Source organism: Oncorhynchus tshawytscha, linkage group LG10 (genome assembly GCF_018296145.1).
Source record: "Oncorhynchus tshawytscha isolate Ot180627B linkage group LG10, Otsh_v2.0, whole genome shotgun sequence".
In the NCBI taxonomy this organism is placed as follows: Eukaryota; Metazoa; Chordata; class Actinopteri; order Salmoniformes; family Salmonidae; genus Oncorhynchus; species Oncorhynchus tshawytscha.
This window is the reverse complement of record NC_056438.1, coordinates 15169760-15184604: the sequence shown is the minus strand read 5'-3', so window position 1 is coordinate 15184604 and position 14845 is coordinate 15169760. Positions and strand designations below refer to the sequence as shown.

Sequence of the window (14845 nt, the reverse complement as noted above, 5' to 3'; positions counted from 1 at the left end):
ATTTACAGAAATACTCATAATAAACATTGATAAAAGATACAACTGTTATGCATGGTATTTTAGATCCCCTTCTCCTTAATGCAACCGCTGTGTCAGATTTCAAAAAAACTTTACGGAAAAAGCAAACCATGCAATAATCTGAGTACGGCGCTCAGACGACAAATCAAGCCAAACAGATATCCGCTATGTTGGAGTCAAAAGGAGTCAGAAATAGCATTATAAATATTCACTTACCTTTGATGATCTTCATCAGAATGCACTCCCAGGAATCCCAGTTCCACAATAAATGTTTGTTTTGTTCGATAATGTCCATCATTTATATCCATATTCCTCCTTGTTGTTCACGCGTTCAGTACACAATCTAACTTCACGACACGCGTGCAAGTCCAGCGGAAGGTACGGAAGAAAAGTCCAAAAAGTTATATTACAGTCCGTAGAAACATGTCAAACGAAGTATATAATCAATTTTTAGGATGTTTTTAACATAAATCTCAATAATGTTCCAACCGGAGAATTCCTTTGTCTGTAGAATTGCAATGGAACAGAGCTCGCTCTCATGTGAACGCGAGACTGAGCTTGTGCCTCTCTGGCAGATCTCTAACTCATTCCCCTCTCATTCGTCCCCACTTCTCAGTAGAAGCATCAAACAAGGTTCTAAAGACTGTTGACATCTAGTGGAAGCCTTAGGAATTGCAATTTGACCCCATAGACACTGTGTATTCGATAGGCCAAGAGTTGAAAAACTACAAACCTCAGATTTCCCACTTCCTGGTTGGAATTTTTCTCAGGTCTTTGCCTGCCATATGAGTTCTGTTATAATCACAGACATCATTCAAACAGTTTCAGAGTGTTTTCTATCCAAATCTATAATTATATGCATATTCTAGCTTTTATGGCTGAGTAGCAGGCAGATTAATTTGGGCACGCTTTTCATCCAAAATTCCCAATGCTGCCCCCTACCCTAGTGAAGTGAACTGACTTGTCTAGTATTTGGGGAGTTTATTCCATTATTCTCTGCAGATCCTCTCAAGCTCTGTCAGGTTGGATGGGGAGTGTCGCCGCACAGGTATTTTCAGGTCCCTCGGGAGATGCCTGATCGGGTTTAAGTCCGGGCTCTGGCTGGTCCACTCAAGGACATTCAGAGACTAGTCCCGAAACCACACTGGCTGTGTGCTTAGGGTTCGTATCCTGTTGGAAGGTGAAGCTTTGCCCGAGCCTGAGGTCCTTTGCACTCTAGAGCAGGTTTTCATCAAGGATCTCTCTGTAGTCTCCCAGTCCCTGCCGCTGAAAAACATCCCCACAGCATGGTGTTCCCACCACCATGCATCACTGTAGAGATGGTGCCAGGTTTCCTCCAGACGTGACACTTGGCATTCAGGCCAAAGGGTTGAATCTTGGTTTCATCAGACCAGAGAATCTTGTTTCTCATGGTCTGAAAGTTCTTTAGGTGCCTTTTGGAAAACTCCAACTGGGCTGTCTTGTGTCTTTTACTGTGGATTACCTTCCGTCCGGCCACTCTACCTTAAAGGCCTGATTGGTGGAGTGCTGCAGAGATGCTTGTCCTTCTGGAAGGTTCTCCCATCTCCATAGAGGAACTCTGGAGCTCTGTTAGAGTGACCATCGGGTTCTTGTTCACCTCCCTGACCAAGGCCCTTCTCTCCCGATTGTTCAGTTTGGCCGGGCGACCAGCTCTAGGAAGTGTCTTGGTGGTTCCAAATTTCTTCCATTTAAGAATGTGGGAGGCCACTGTGTTCTTGGGGATCTTCAATTCTGCAGACAGTTTTTGGCACCATTCCCAAAATATGTGCCTTGACACAATCCTGTTTCGGAGCTCTATGGACAATTTCTTCGACCTCATGGCTTGGTTTTTGTGCTGACATGCACTGTCAACTGGGGGACCTTATATAGACAGGTGTGTGCTTCTCCAAATCATGTCCAATCAATTTAATTTAACACAGCTGGACTCCAATCAGGTTGAACAAACATCTCAAAGATGATCTATGGAAACAGGATGCACCAGAGCTAAATTTTGAGGCTCATAGAAAATGGCATGAATACTTATGTAAATAAGTTATTTCGATGTATTTATTTTAATTTGCAAACATTTCTAAAAAGCTGTTTTTGCTTTGTCATTATGTGGTATTGTGTGTAGATTGATAAAAAAATGTAATCCATTTTAAATTCACCTGTAATGTAACAAAATTGGGAAAAGGTTAAGGGGTCAGAATACTTTCCGAATGCACTGTACACAGTTCAGCCAGTTCAAATATATTCAGCCTGTTCTTACCAGGGAGAAGTCGTCGGGGTCGATCCAGATGATGCTGAGGTCGGGGTTGTCAGTGTTTTCACGGGCCACCTCTTTCAGGATCTCCAGGAACTCAAAACCATCTTGGAAAAGTAAAAGGTTAGATACTGTAGTCTTTTAGCCCCTTCTACACCCCAACATTGGAAGACAATTGTATTTTTATTATCTAACTTTGACATGTTTTTATGACCAGATTTTTGAAAGAGCAGAGAATATATATATATATATATATATATATATATATATATATATATATATATATATATATATATATATATATATATATATATATATATATATATAGTACACTGTAGTATATATATACTGTAGTATATATATATATAGAGTAAATGGTAAATATAAGAAAAAATATATAGTGAAACATTGCTTTGGACTAGTGCACTGTACATACCAGGGTCATCCTCCTCAGCGAAGGCTACAATGTGCTCTCCATCAATGTCATCTTCCTAAAGGAAGAAGGAAAGAAGGAACGCGACTCAGGCCTACTGTACATCTCCATGAGAAATAGGCCCACCGGACAGTTCCGCTTTCTAAATGTTTTAATAGTGAGTGAAAAAATCTTACCCAGGTCTCGTACATGCTGTGGGGCTCGAGCTTCCTCAGAGTGGGCCTGGAATGAGAATGATATCAATCAATCACATTTAGATTATCAAGCCCTTTTACATTGGCAGTCATAGAGTGCATTCACAGTAACACGGCCTAGACCCAAAAGAGCAAGCAAGGAAAGGCTGAAGCAGGAGCACAGTGGCTTGGAAAAACAAGTAATGTCGTTTGAACCACACTTTGTCTACATAACATAGTATAGGCCTTCTGGCTCTGCATTGTAGTTCAGCTGAACTGCAGGCCCTAACTCACCTGTCATGCTCCTCAATGTAGTCTACAAGCTCAGCCTCAGTGTACGGCTTTCCTGGGATGGTCACTGGTTCCTCCATGAAGGGCTCGTAGAAGTCAACCTCGTTCAACTTCATATTCAGCTTCTTGGCAATCTGGATATGGACAAAGAACATTAATTTGGCTATCAGAAATCTGTTGTTTCAACATGAAAAGATGAGTTAACATTTTGAATTAAAGTATTTGCAATGTAACTAATATTATGTTTTGTGGACTAAACTTGATTTCCTAAGTTGACTTAACACGTCAAGGTAGCGCAGTAACTTATCTTTTCAAGTTAAGACTACTAAAAATGGTACACTGTATAGACAGTTGGTCTGCATTGGGGACAATGGAAATATTCCAGAATGGAGTTTAGAATATAGTTGTAGTGGCTTCCTTTCCTTTTTACCATAGCCACTGCCCAAGCCTGAAGCGGGGTTGTTTGAAACGCATACAGTCCATGGTGGTGCATACAGTCCACTATGGTGCAACAAAAAAGTTTATTCTTCTTATATCTAACAAAGAAATGATTTTCCAATCAACTTAAAGCATAGATTACTTGAAATGGAAAATACATATTATGACCTGTATGTATGTCTGTATGGTCAAAAAACTATACAGCTCCCGCATCTAGCAAGGACTCCCTCCCCCGAAGGCCCAACTTCCTGCCTTTATCCTAACACACTTACCACAGTACAATGAATAGGCAAGAGGGGGGGGGGGGCAAAAACTGAATTACACTAACAGATGAATATATCTCAATCGGGTAAATATAAATCATAAAAGGTACGTACCTAACATTTCATCATATACATTAATATTTAATATATTTACACAAATGTACATGGAGCTCCATATGGAGCTCCGTACAAATATGTCCAAATCGGCTCTAACAATAGTCAACTCTAATTTTATGCTCTGTGGTTCCGTACCTTGGGGTCAAAGGTGGCAAAGAACTTGATGAATGGATGGAACTCCTCGGCAGCATCGTCATACTCAATGAAGTCTTTAAAAGAGAAAAATAACATTAACCTAACGTGATATTGTCATTGACATACTTGATTGAGAAAATTGTCAGAATTCAGGCATAGAATCCCTGCATGTGACTCACAGAAATAGGAGTTGTGACTAGCAACCCATTAGCCTGATCCCAGATCTGTTTGTGCCAATTCAGTGACAATGACCATAGGAGTTGACATGACAGCACAAACACATCTGGGACCAGGCTAGTAATTTCAGTCATGATTTCTCTGGTCTTTCCCACAGAGTTTGTTGGCTGTACTTACGGGGCGATTTTTCACTCTTGAAGTAGCCGACCAGCTTGATGTCCTCGTCAATGTTGTGGAAGCCCTTCAGCTCACGCTCATTATCAATTATCTCCACGGGGTCCTCAATCACCTGGACAGAGATTGCATGAGGGAGAAGAGGTGTGGAGAGAAGATTTTAGAAGGTCGAGGAAGATTTTACTGGCCTTATTTTTTCTATCCTTTTCAGAACAATATTTAGTAAACACAATGTAATCACCTGTTAATACACTACACTTCCGAGAGTGTTTACACAGTAATAAAAAAAACGTTAAAGTGAAGTTACAACCAAATGACTGTAACCAAAATGTGGTGGCACGACAACTAAATGACTATATAATGTTATAACAGTTACTCACGTCGTAGAGGAACTCCACTAGGGTGTCAGCTGCCAGCTCACCGTCATACTCAATGATCTCATTATCAATAAAGATGTAGATGCTCTCCACCTCATCCAGACCTGAGGAGGGATGAGGACAGGTTAGAGATGCTGTTTAGGAGCTAGGGAGGGGGCTAGGGAGGGGGGGCTAGGGAGGGATGGGGCTAGGGATGGGAGGGGGCTAGGGAGGAGGTGGGGCTAGAGAAGGGAGGGGGCTAGCTATAGGGAAGGGTTGGGGCTAGGGAGGGAGGGGGCTAGGTAAAGGGAAGGGATGGGAATGGGGAAGGGATGGGGCTAGGGAAAGGATGGGGGCTAGGGAAGGGATGGGGGCTAGGTAATAGGCAAGGGATGGGGCTAGGGAAGGGAGGGGCTAGGTATAGGGAAGGGATGGGGCTAGAATAGGCTGGGGCTAGAGGCTAGGGAAGGGATGGGGCTAGAGAATAGGGAAGGGATGGGGCTAGAGGCTAGGGAAGGGATGGGGCAGGTTAGAAACTCTGGGGACTAGGGTTTAGAGGACAGGTTTTGAACTCTACTTAAGGTCTAGAGGACAGATTAAGAACTTTACTTAGGATGTAGGGTTTATGGGACATGCTAGGAACTCTGGTTAGGGGTTATGGTTTAGGGGACAGGTTAGGAAATATACTTAGGGTCGAGGATTTAGGGGGACATGTTAGAGACTCTGGCTAGGGGCTAGGAGATAGGGGCTAGGAGATAGGGGCTAGGGAAGGGATGGGGCTAGGGAAAGGATGGGGCTAGGTAAGGGGTGGGGCTAGGTAAGGGATGGGACTAGGGAAGTGATGGGTCTAGAGAAGGGATGGGGCTAGGTCAGGGATGGGACTAGGGATTTGATGGGGCTAGAGAAGGGATGGGGCTAGAGAGGGGATGGGGCTAGAGAAGGGTTGGGGCTAGGTAAGGGATGGGGCTAGGGGCTAGGGAAGGGGCTAGGAAAGGGATGGGGCTAGGGAAGGGATGGGGCTAGGGAAGAGGTGGGGACTAGAGAAGGGATGGGGCTAGATAAGGGATGGGGCTAGGTAAGATATTGTGCTATGGGCTAGGGAAGGGGCTAGTGAAGGGATGGGCCTAGAGAGGGGATGGGGGCTAGAGAAAGGATGGGGCTAGAGAAGGGATGGGGCTAGGTGAGGGATGGGGCTAGGAGCTAGGGAAGGGGCTACGGAAGGGATGGGGCTAGGGGGAATGGGGTTAGGGAAGAGATGGGGACTAGAGAAGGGATGGGGCTAGATAAGGGATGGGGCTAGGTAAGGGATGGGGCTAGGTAAGATATGGGGCTAGGGGCTAGGGAGGGGCTAGGGAAGGGATGCGGGCTAGGGAGGGATGCGGGCTAGGGAAGGGATGGGGCTTGGGAAGGAATGGGGGTTATGGAAGGGATGGGGTTAGGTAAGGGATGGGGGTTACGGAAGGGATGGGGCTTCGTAACAGGTAAGGGATGGGGCTAGGAAAGGGATGGGGCTTCGGAAGGAATGGGGGCTAGGTGATAGGTAAGGGATGGGGCTAGGAAAGGGATGGGGCTTATGAAGGGATAGTGCTAGGTATAGGTAAGGGATGTGCCTAGGGAAGGGATAATGCTAGGGAAGGGATGAGGCTATGGAAATGATGGGGGCTAGGGAAAGGAATTGGGCTAGGGAAGGGATGGGGGCTATGAAAGGGATGGGGCTAGGTATAGGGAAGGGATGGGATTAGGGAAGGGATGGGGCTAGGGGCAGGATGGAGGGTTGGGGAAGGGATGGGGGCTAGGTAATAGGCAAGGGATGGGGCTAGGAAAGGGATGGGGGCTAGGTAAGGGATGGGGGCTAGGTAATAGGCAAGGGATGGGGCTAGGTAATAGGCAAGGGATGGGGCTAGAGGCTAGGGAAGGGATGGGGCTAGAGGCTAGGGAAGGGATGGGACTAGAGGCTAGGGAAGGGATGGGGCAGGTTAGAAACTCTGGGGACTAGGGTTTAGAGGACAGGTTTTGAACTCTACTTAAGGTCTAGAGGACAGATTAAGAACTTTACTTAGGATGTAGGGTTTATGGGACATGCTAGGAACTCTGGTTAGGGGTTATGGTTTAGGGGACAGGTTAGGAAATATACTTAGGGTCGAGGATTTAGGGGGACATGTTAGAGACTCTGGCTAGGGGCTAGGAGATAGGGGCTAGGAGATAGGGGCTAGGGAAGGGATGGGGCTAGGGAAAGGATGGGGCTAGGTAAGGGGTGGGGCTAGGTAAGGGATGGGACTAGGGAAGTGATGGGTCTAGAGAAGGGATGGGGCTAAGTCAGGGATGGGACTAGGGATTTGATGGGGCTAGAGAAGGGATGGGGCTAGGGGAGAGAGGGGGCTAGGTAAGGGATGTGGGCTAGAGAAAGGGATGGGGCTAGGCAAGGGATGGGATGGGGCTAGGGAGGGGATGGGGCTAGAGAAGGGATGGGGCTAGAGAAGGGTTGGGGCTAGGTAAGGGATGGGGCTAGGGGCTAGGGAAGGGGCTAGGGAAGGGATGGGGCTAGGGAAGGGATGGGGCTAGGGAAGAGGTGGGGACTAGAGAAGGGATGGGGCTAGATAAGGGATGGGGCTAGGTAGGATATTGTGCTATGGGCTAGGGAAGGGACTAGTGAAGGGATGGGGCTAGAGAGGGGATGGGGGCTAGAGAAAGGATGGGGCTAGAGAAGGGATGGGGCTAGGTGAGGGATGGGGCTAGGAGCTAGGGAAGGGGCTACGGAAGGGATGGGGCTAGGGGGAATGGGGTTAGGGAAGAGATGGGGACTAGAGAAGGGATGAGGCTAGATAAGGGATGGGGCTAGGTAAGGGATGGGGCTAGGTACGATATGGGGCTAGGGGCTAGGGAGGGGCTAGGGAAGGGATGCGGGCTAGGGAGGGATGCGGGCTAGGGAAGGGATGGGGCTTGGGAAGGAATGGGGGTTACGGAAGGGATGGGGCTAGGTAGGGATGGGGGTTACGGAAGGAATGGGGGTTACGGAAGGGATGGGGCTAGGTTAGGGATGGGGGTTACGGAAGGGATGGGGCTTCGTAACAGGTAAGGGATGGGGCTAGGAAAGGGATGGGGCTTCGGAAGGAATGGGGGCTAGGTGATAGGTAAGGGATGGGGCTAGGAAAGGGATGGGGCTTAGGAAGGGATGGGGGCTACGGAAGGGATAGTGCTAGGTATAGGTAAGGGATGTGGCTAGGGAAGGGATAATGCTAGGGAAGGGATGAGGCTATGGAAATGATGGGGGCTAGGGAAAGGAATTGGGCTAGGGAAGGGATGGGGCTAGGTATAGGTAAGGGATGGGATTAGGGAAGGGATGGGGCTAGGGGAAGGATGGAGGGTTGGGGAAGGGATGGGGGCTAGGTAATAGGCAAGGGATGGGGCTAGGGAAGGGATAGGGGCTAGGGAAGGAATGGGGGCTAGGTAATAGGCAAGGGATGGGGCTAGGTAATAGGCAAGGGATGGGGGCTAGGTAATAGGCAAGGGATGGGGGCTAGGAAGGGATGGGGGCTAGGGAAGGGATGGGGGCTAGGGAAGGGAGGGGCTAGGTATAGGGAAGGGATGGGAATGGGGAAGGGATGGGGGCTAGCTAATAGGGAAGGGATGGGGCTAGAGGCTAGGGAAGGGATGGGGCAGGTTAGAAACTCTGGGGACTAGGGTTTAGAAGACAGGTTTTGAACTCTACTTAAGGTCTAGAGGACAGATTAAGATCTTTACTTAGGATCTAGGGTTTATGGGACATGCTAGGAACTCTGGTTCGGGGTTATGGTTTAGGGGACAGGTTAGAAAATATACTTAGGGTCGAGGATTTAGGGGGACATGTTAGAGACTCTGGCTAGGGGCTAGGAGATAGGGGCTAGGAGATAGGGGCTAGGGAAGGGATGGGCAAGTAAGTTGGTAACAAGACATTCTTCTCACCTGTAAAATAATGTATTATTTTATCTACACAGTATGAACATAAAGTGAGTTACTCCCTCCTGAAGTAGAATGCTTTAGTTGTTTAATTGCATACCGGTGACTGACCCACCTAGAACTTTTTTTTCTTCCATGGCAGTGACAGTACAAGATAAGGATAAGATTGGTATTAGACAGAGGGAGCTGCAAGTCAGTTAGAAAATGAAAGTGTGAAATAATCAGATCTCTGCAAAGGAATGTTTTTTCAGTTAGAAACTGAGTGTGAAACTCAGATCTCTGCAAGGAATGTTGTTGGACAACTACAGCTCTCTGGTGGCTGAATGATATACTGAGGGTGATAGTGAAGCTCATACGTGTCTAGACTGTAGAGCCCTGACTTCTTCCTGAACATGTAACATGACAATAACCTTTCCTAACCATAACTAGGACAGATTTTATTCCTTGTTTGGAAAAACTCTGCCCTTCCCATGTAATATGTTCCGTGTTATAAAGATATCTTACTCAGTTACTAGATTGGGTCCAGAGTTCTGCCTACTGTAAATGCAATGGTTTCTTTTCAATCTTTTTTTGCCCATCGGCAAACCTTTGATTAGTGGAATCAGGTGTGTAGGGACTGAACTTTAGACATTTATTTGTTCAAGGCAGTGATAGTACGAGATAAGCATAAAATATGACATGGTATTATAGGGACTAAGATACTGAGAGCTGCAAGTCATTTAGAAACTGAAAGTGAGACTCAGATCTCTCTGTGAGGAATGTTTGTTGACCACTACAGCTCTCTGGTGGCTGAATGATGTACTGAAGGGGATACTGAAGCAATAAGGCCCGAGGGGGTGTGATATATGGCCAATATACGACTGCTAAGGGCTGTTGTTAGGCACAACGCAAAGTGGGGTGCCAGGACACAGTCCTTAGCCATGGTATATTGGCCATATATCACAAACCCCCGAGGTGTCGTATTGCTATTATAAACTTGTTACCAAAGTAATTAGAGCAGTACAAATATATGTTTTGTCAAACCCGTGGTATACGATATGATATACCACGGCGGTCAGCCAATTAGCATTCAGGGCTCGAACCACCCAGTTTATAACGAGGCTTTTATGTGTCTGTAGGTCTACTACTGTAAGTCTACAACTGTAGGTCTACTACTGTAGGTCTGCTATTATATTTTGTTTAAACTTGAAAATAGGTTTGGGTCAAATCCAATACAACACTACACAGAGTGAAACCCTCTGTATTTTGAATGGTGGCAGCATCATATTATGGGTATGCTTGTCACTTGCAGGAGCTGGGGAGTTTGTCAGGATCAAAATAAAAATGAGCAAACCCCAGGTAAACGGTTAGAGGAAAACCTCCCTAAAATCTAACCCTGGGATGGAGTTTTTATTTTCAACGGGACAATTACACAACATTTTAATGTTAATTCCAAAGCTCATGTGTTGAGTAATATGTGTTGAGTGTTTCTGAATGGTCGAGTCAGTCAGGAACTCAGAGACAAGGTTTGAATATTGCTGTCCATCAATGACTCCCAACCAAATTGTCTGAGCATGTTGCTTTAAGAGTTGTGCAAAGTTTGTAGAATCTTATTCAAAATGATTCACAGCTGTAATTGTCTGCCAAACGTGCTTCCAACCAGTATTCACATTGTTGTGTGAAGACATACGCAATCAAAACATCTTCATATTTGATTAATTAAGAACATTTTCTATAATTTTTCTTTGACTTTCAAAATGTGGATTAGGTTGTGTAGAACAGCAGGAAAAAAATCTAATTTAATCCTTTTTACATTTAATATTAAGATAGCAAAATGTGAAGAGTGTGCAAGGGGTGTCTAGACTTTCACTAGGCACTGACTGTGAATCATTTGAGTTAGTTCAGGGCTACAACAAAATTGTGAAATGTCTGGGGGTCCCGAGGAGAGGTTTGAATACCACTGATCTCATCTATTTCAACAGGAGAGATACCACACCTCGGGCAGAAGAGGGCAGGAGAGATCAGGATTCTATGTTGAAGTCAGACAGAAAGACTGAGGTTTAATCGATGATGAAAAGGGGGTCAAGAGATGAGTAAGCTTTTACCCAGCTTCTTGGCGACAGAGAGGTCCTTCTTCTCATCCACAAGACCGAATCCAATGTCTTCATCATCGATATCATCAAGAACCTGGGCTGCAAGCTACAGAGAAGAGAGAGAAGAGAGAAAGAAAGAAAGAAAGAAAGAAAGAAAGAAAGAAAGAAAGAAAGAAAGAAAGAAAGAAAGAAAGAAAGAAAGAAAGAAAGAAAGAAAGAAAGAAAGAAAGAAAGAGATGGAGCTGTATCAGAGCACATGGACCCTAGCATCCTAACATCTGTTTCACGCTCCATTTTTGGATTTCTAGATGTAACTTATTTGAACAACCTTGAATGGATCTGACAGGTATCAGCAATATCGCTATAGCTCAACTGTGTCCTCTGATAGGCTAGGTGACATTTTCAACATATTGCTTATACCTATCCAATCATTTCAGATCTACACAACTGCCTAAAGGGACAGGGGGTTGACTTAGAACGGAATAGATATGTGTATGCCCCCCCCTATGTTAATAGATATGCCATACCTCAGGAATGAGGTGCTCAGCACTCCAGTCCTAGACACATATGACCACATTGCACTCCAATGGACTGCATGGAAAATATATTTCCCACATACTCTGTAAGCACTCACACCCCCAACCACAGCATTTCCTCCCTCTTTCAAGGCCTTAAAAGCAAAAGCCTTAGAGCGCTGCCTTGCACTTTCTAAATCTGTGTGAAACTGGACCTATTGATGGATAGTTAGCCCAGCGAATGAGAGGGCAGAGAGAGAAGAGAAGGGGGGGCATGGTCCTAGTGTGTCAACAGGAAGAGACGTGGTCACGACAGGTGCAGTGGACTTGTGGAAAAGGAGAAGGGCTCACGCTTTGTGAGAGTAAACTTACATACACACGCTCACTAACACCTACTTGCAAAGACACACACAAACACACACACACAGACTCCCACACACACAGACGCACAAACACACATACTTTGTTCTCATTTTATAGCAGTCTATAGCAGTACATGGAACAAAATATCAGTAGAAAAAACATTGTACTCCAATTGATGTCTAAGAATCACATAATTACAAATGTCTTAATTACAAATGTCTACAGAATGGGTATCATTCAAAAGCAGGCACTATCCATCAAGGAATATCCATTGATACTGTATGTCCAGCCCACACAGTCAAGCTAGGCAACATCCACCATAGCCAGGTCACTGTTCGGTCCCAGCCTCAAATCCACCTCAGCCATAACAACAGCCCTGAGATCCATTTTGGTTTGGACTGTGCTACCTGGTATCCTTGGGATGGCCTTATCCTAAACCCTGACCACAACCCTTACCTAAACCTAACCTTAAGCGTTACCTTACCCATTTTAAATGTCAACTTCAAATGGGCTTGGGAAGTCCCCAGGATTCCAGATAGCACGGACCATTCCCGGATAGCACCAAACCAAGATTGGCGACAAAACAAGAAGGCCAACGTTATGTGGCTCAATCTGGTTTACAATAAAGCCAGTGTGACAAGTACTGCTCTCGTGCCAAGCAATTCCTTTGGACCAGCATCTATGTTTTGCATGAAATTGTTGAAAGGATGAATGAATGAATGAAAGGATAAAGGGGTTAGACTGTAGACTGTTTCCGTTTGTTTTGTTATTTCGGTGACCTTTATTTGCAACATTACTTTCACTGCTGTAGTACAGAGAAGCAGTAATAGCCTGCTTCCCAAATGGCACCCTATTCCCTGTATAGTGCACTACTTTTGAACAGAGCCCATAGGGAATATGGTGCCATTTGGGACGCTGCGATGGAGCAAGCTGCTGAATGTTTTGCTGTAGGGCAGCAGCTTTGTTGAGGGCTGGTTCGAAGGCCTGGACATACCTGGAACGTCAGGGCAGCTGGACTGGTGAGTAACTGTAGAGAGAAGTTATGCTTTAGCACAGGACATTAACGTGTAGTCCGGGATTCAATCAAAGGTGCATTGACGACAAGAGCACCGCTCTAGACTCTTTAAGGTCATTTACGCTTGAGCCAACATCCGCAGAGTTACCATGAATGTGATCTCCACGAAAGACAGAGAAATTGCCTTTAAAAGGTGCGTTGTTGACAATGCGTCTTTGATTGATTGTATAACCACTACAAGACTGAGTAAACAAGGGACAGTAAACAAGGGATGGTAAACAAAGGATAGTAAACAAATGGACCAAGGACAGTGAACAAAGCATAACATAGTGTATAGTCCCAATATCCATATTCATGTAGAGTGCATTGTCACTATATTACTTTTTACTTTATAGTAAATATATACTATTGACTAATATCCCACTGGGCACAGACTTCACTTAAACATCTATTCCATGTTGGTTCAACGTGATTTCGTTGAAATGACGTGGCAACAACGTTGATTCAACCAGTGTGTGCCCAGTGGGATTACTTGCCGATTTCATTACGTCATCATAAAACATATTATGTCAGTATCATGAATATGGATATTAAGACATACGGACAGAGTCATGACATCACAGGACAGTGAATAGAATGTAGAATACTTCCACTATACAGGACAGTCCATAGAACACAGCGATGGTGACGGGTCAAGAGGCAGAGTACAGAACAATCTAACTTCAATTGAGGTCGGAGTTCAGACTTTAGAATAAGCACAAATGCTCTTTGAACCACAAAGATTCACAAAGTGTCTTAAAAACCTGTTGAGTGTGGGGGGCAGTATTTTGATGTTTTGATGAAAAACGTACCCAACTGAAACTGCCTATTTCTCAGGTCCAGAATCTAGAATATGCATATAATTGTCAGATTATGATACAAAACACTCTAAAGTGTCCAAAACTGTCAAAATATTGTCTGTGAGTATAACAGAACTGATATTGCAGGCAAAAACCTAAGGCAAATCCAACCCGGAAGTGCTGTTTTTCCTGAAAGCTCTCTGTTCCATTGCCTGCCTTCGCTCCATTTAAAGGGATATCAACCAGATTCCTTTTCCTATGGCTTCCCCATGGTGTGAACAGTCTTTAGACATAGTTTCAGGCTTTTATTTTGAAAAAATGAGCGAGAAATTGTATGGCTGGGTGCCAGCAGCGTTTTGCATGCGCAACAGCTTGGAGCAGACATTTTCTCTCTCTCTCCTAATGAAGAAGCTACAGTCCCGGTTGAAATATTATTGATTATATATTGTAAAAACAACCTGAGGATTGATTATAAAAAACGTTTGACATGTTTCTACGAACTATACGGATACTATTTGGAATTTTTGTCTGCTGGTCGTGACCGCTCAAGCCTGTGGATTTCTGAACATAATGTGCCAACCAAATGGAGGTATTTTGGATATAAAAATAATTTATTGTGTAACTGGGAGTCTCATGAGTGCAAACATCCGAAGATCATCAAAGATAAGCGATTCATTTTATTGCTTTTCTGACTTTCGTGACCAATCTACTTGGCTGCTAGCTGTTTGTAATGTTTTGTCTACTGAGAGAGATGTCCTTACATAAACGCTTGGTATGCTTTCGCTGAAAAGCATTTTTAAAATCTGACCCGCCAAGTGGATTAACAACAAGCTACGCTGTGTCTTGCTATATTGCACTTGTGATTTCATGAAGATTAAATATTTTTAGTAATTTAATTTGAATTTGGCGCTCTGCAATTCAGCGGATATTGACGAAAATGATCCCGCTAACGGGATGGGTGCATCAAGAAGTTTTAAAGTAGGAGTACTGATTTAGAATTAGTACGGCATTTTAGATAATAATAAATATGACAAGAGGGACCTGATCTAGAAGCAGCACTCCTACTCTGAGACGCTTTTTGAATTAACATTTTCCTATGCAACATACAAATGATCCATTATGACATACAGTTCTGCTGTACAGTAAACCACTAGCCAGCCCAGTCGTCCTCCCACAGGTTGACCATTTGATCTCCTAACTTTCTATCTAGCCATTTCTGATTATTTCCACCGATATCTCTGATATGTTAGACTATCAATCATCTCCT

At 44.6% G+C, this 14845-nt stretch overlaps 1 protein-coding gene across 2 annotated transcripts in view; it reads right to left on the bottom strand.

The window, feature by feature from the left end:
• The window catches only part of LOC112233955 (calsequestrin-1-like), a 32301-nt gene that overhangs the window by 3361 nt on the left and 14095 nt on the right, over positions 1–14845 (bottom strand). Inside the window, exons 2-10 of one of the 2 annotated variants that reach the window (XM_042329497.1) lie at positions 12719–12751; positions 10859–10952; positions 4863–4963; positions 4486–4597; positions 4132–4205; positions 3182–3312; positions 2891–2936; positions 2718–2772; positions 2288–2388 (exon numbers count right to left, since the gene is read on the bottom strand). In XM_042329497.1, the coding sequence (XP_042185431.1) occupies positions 2288–2388; positions 2718–2772; positions 2891–2936; positions 3182–3312; positions 4132–4205; positions 4486–4597; positions 4863–4963; positions 10859–10952; positions 12719–12751 (747 nt within the window). The remainder of the gene's footprint in view (positions 1–2287; positions 2389–2717; positions 2773–2890; positions 2937–3181; positions 3313–4131; positions 4206–4485; positions 4598–4862; positions 4964–10858; positions 10953–12718; positions 12752–14845) is intronic. The other variant, XM_042329499.1, reaches the window with a different exon arrangement.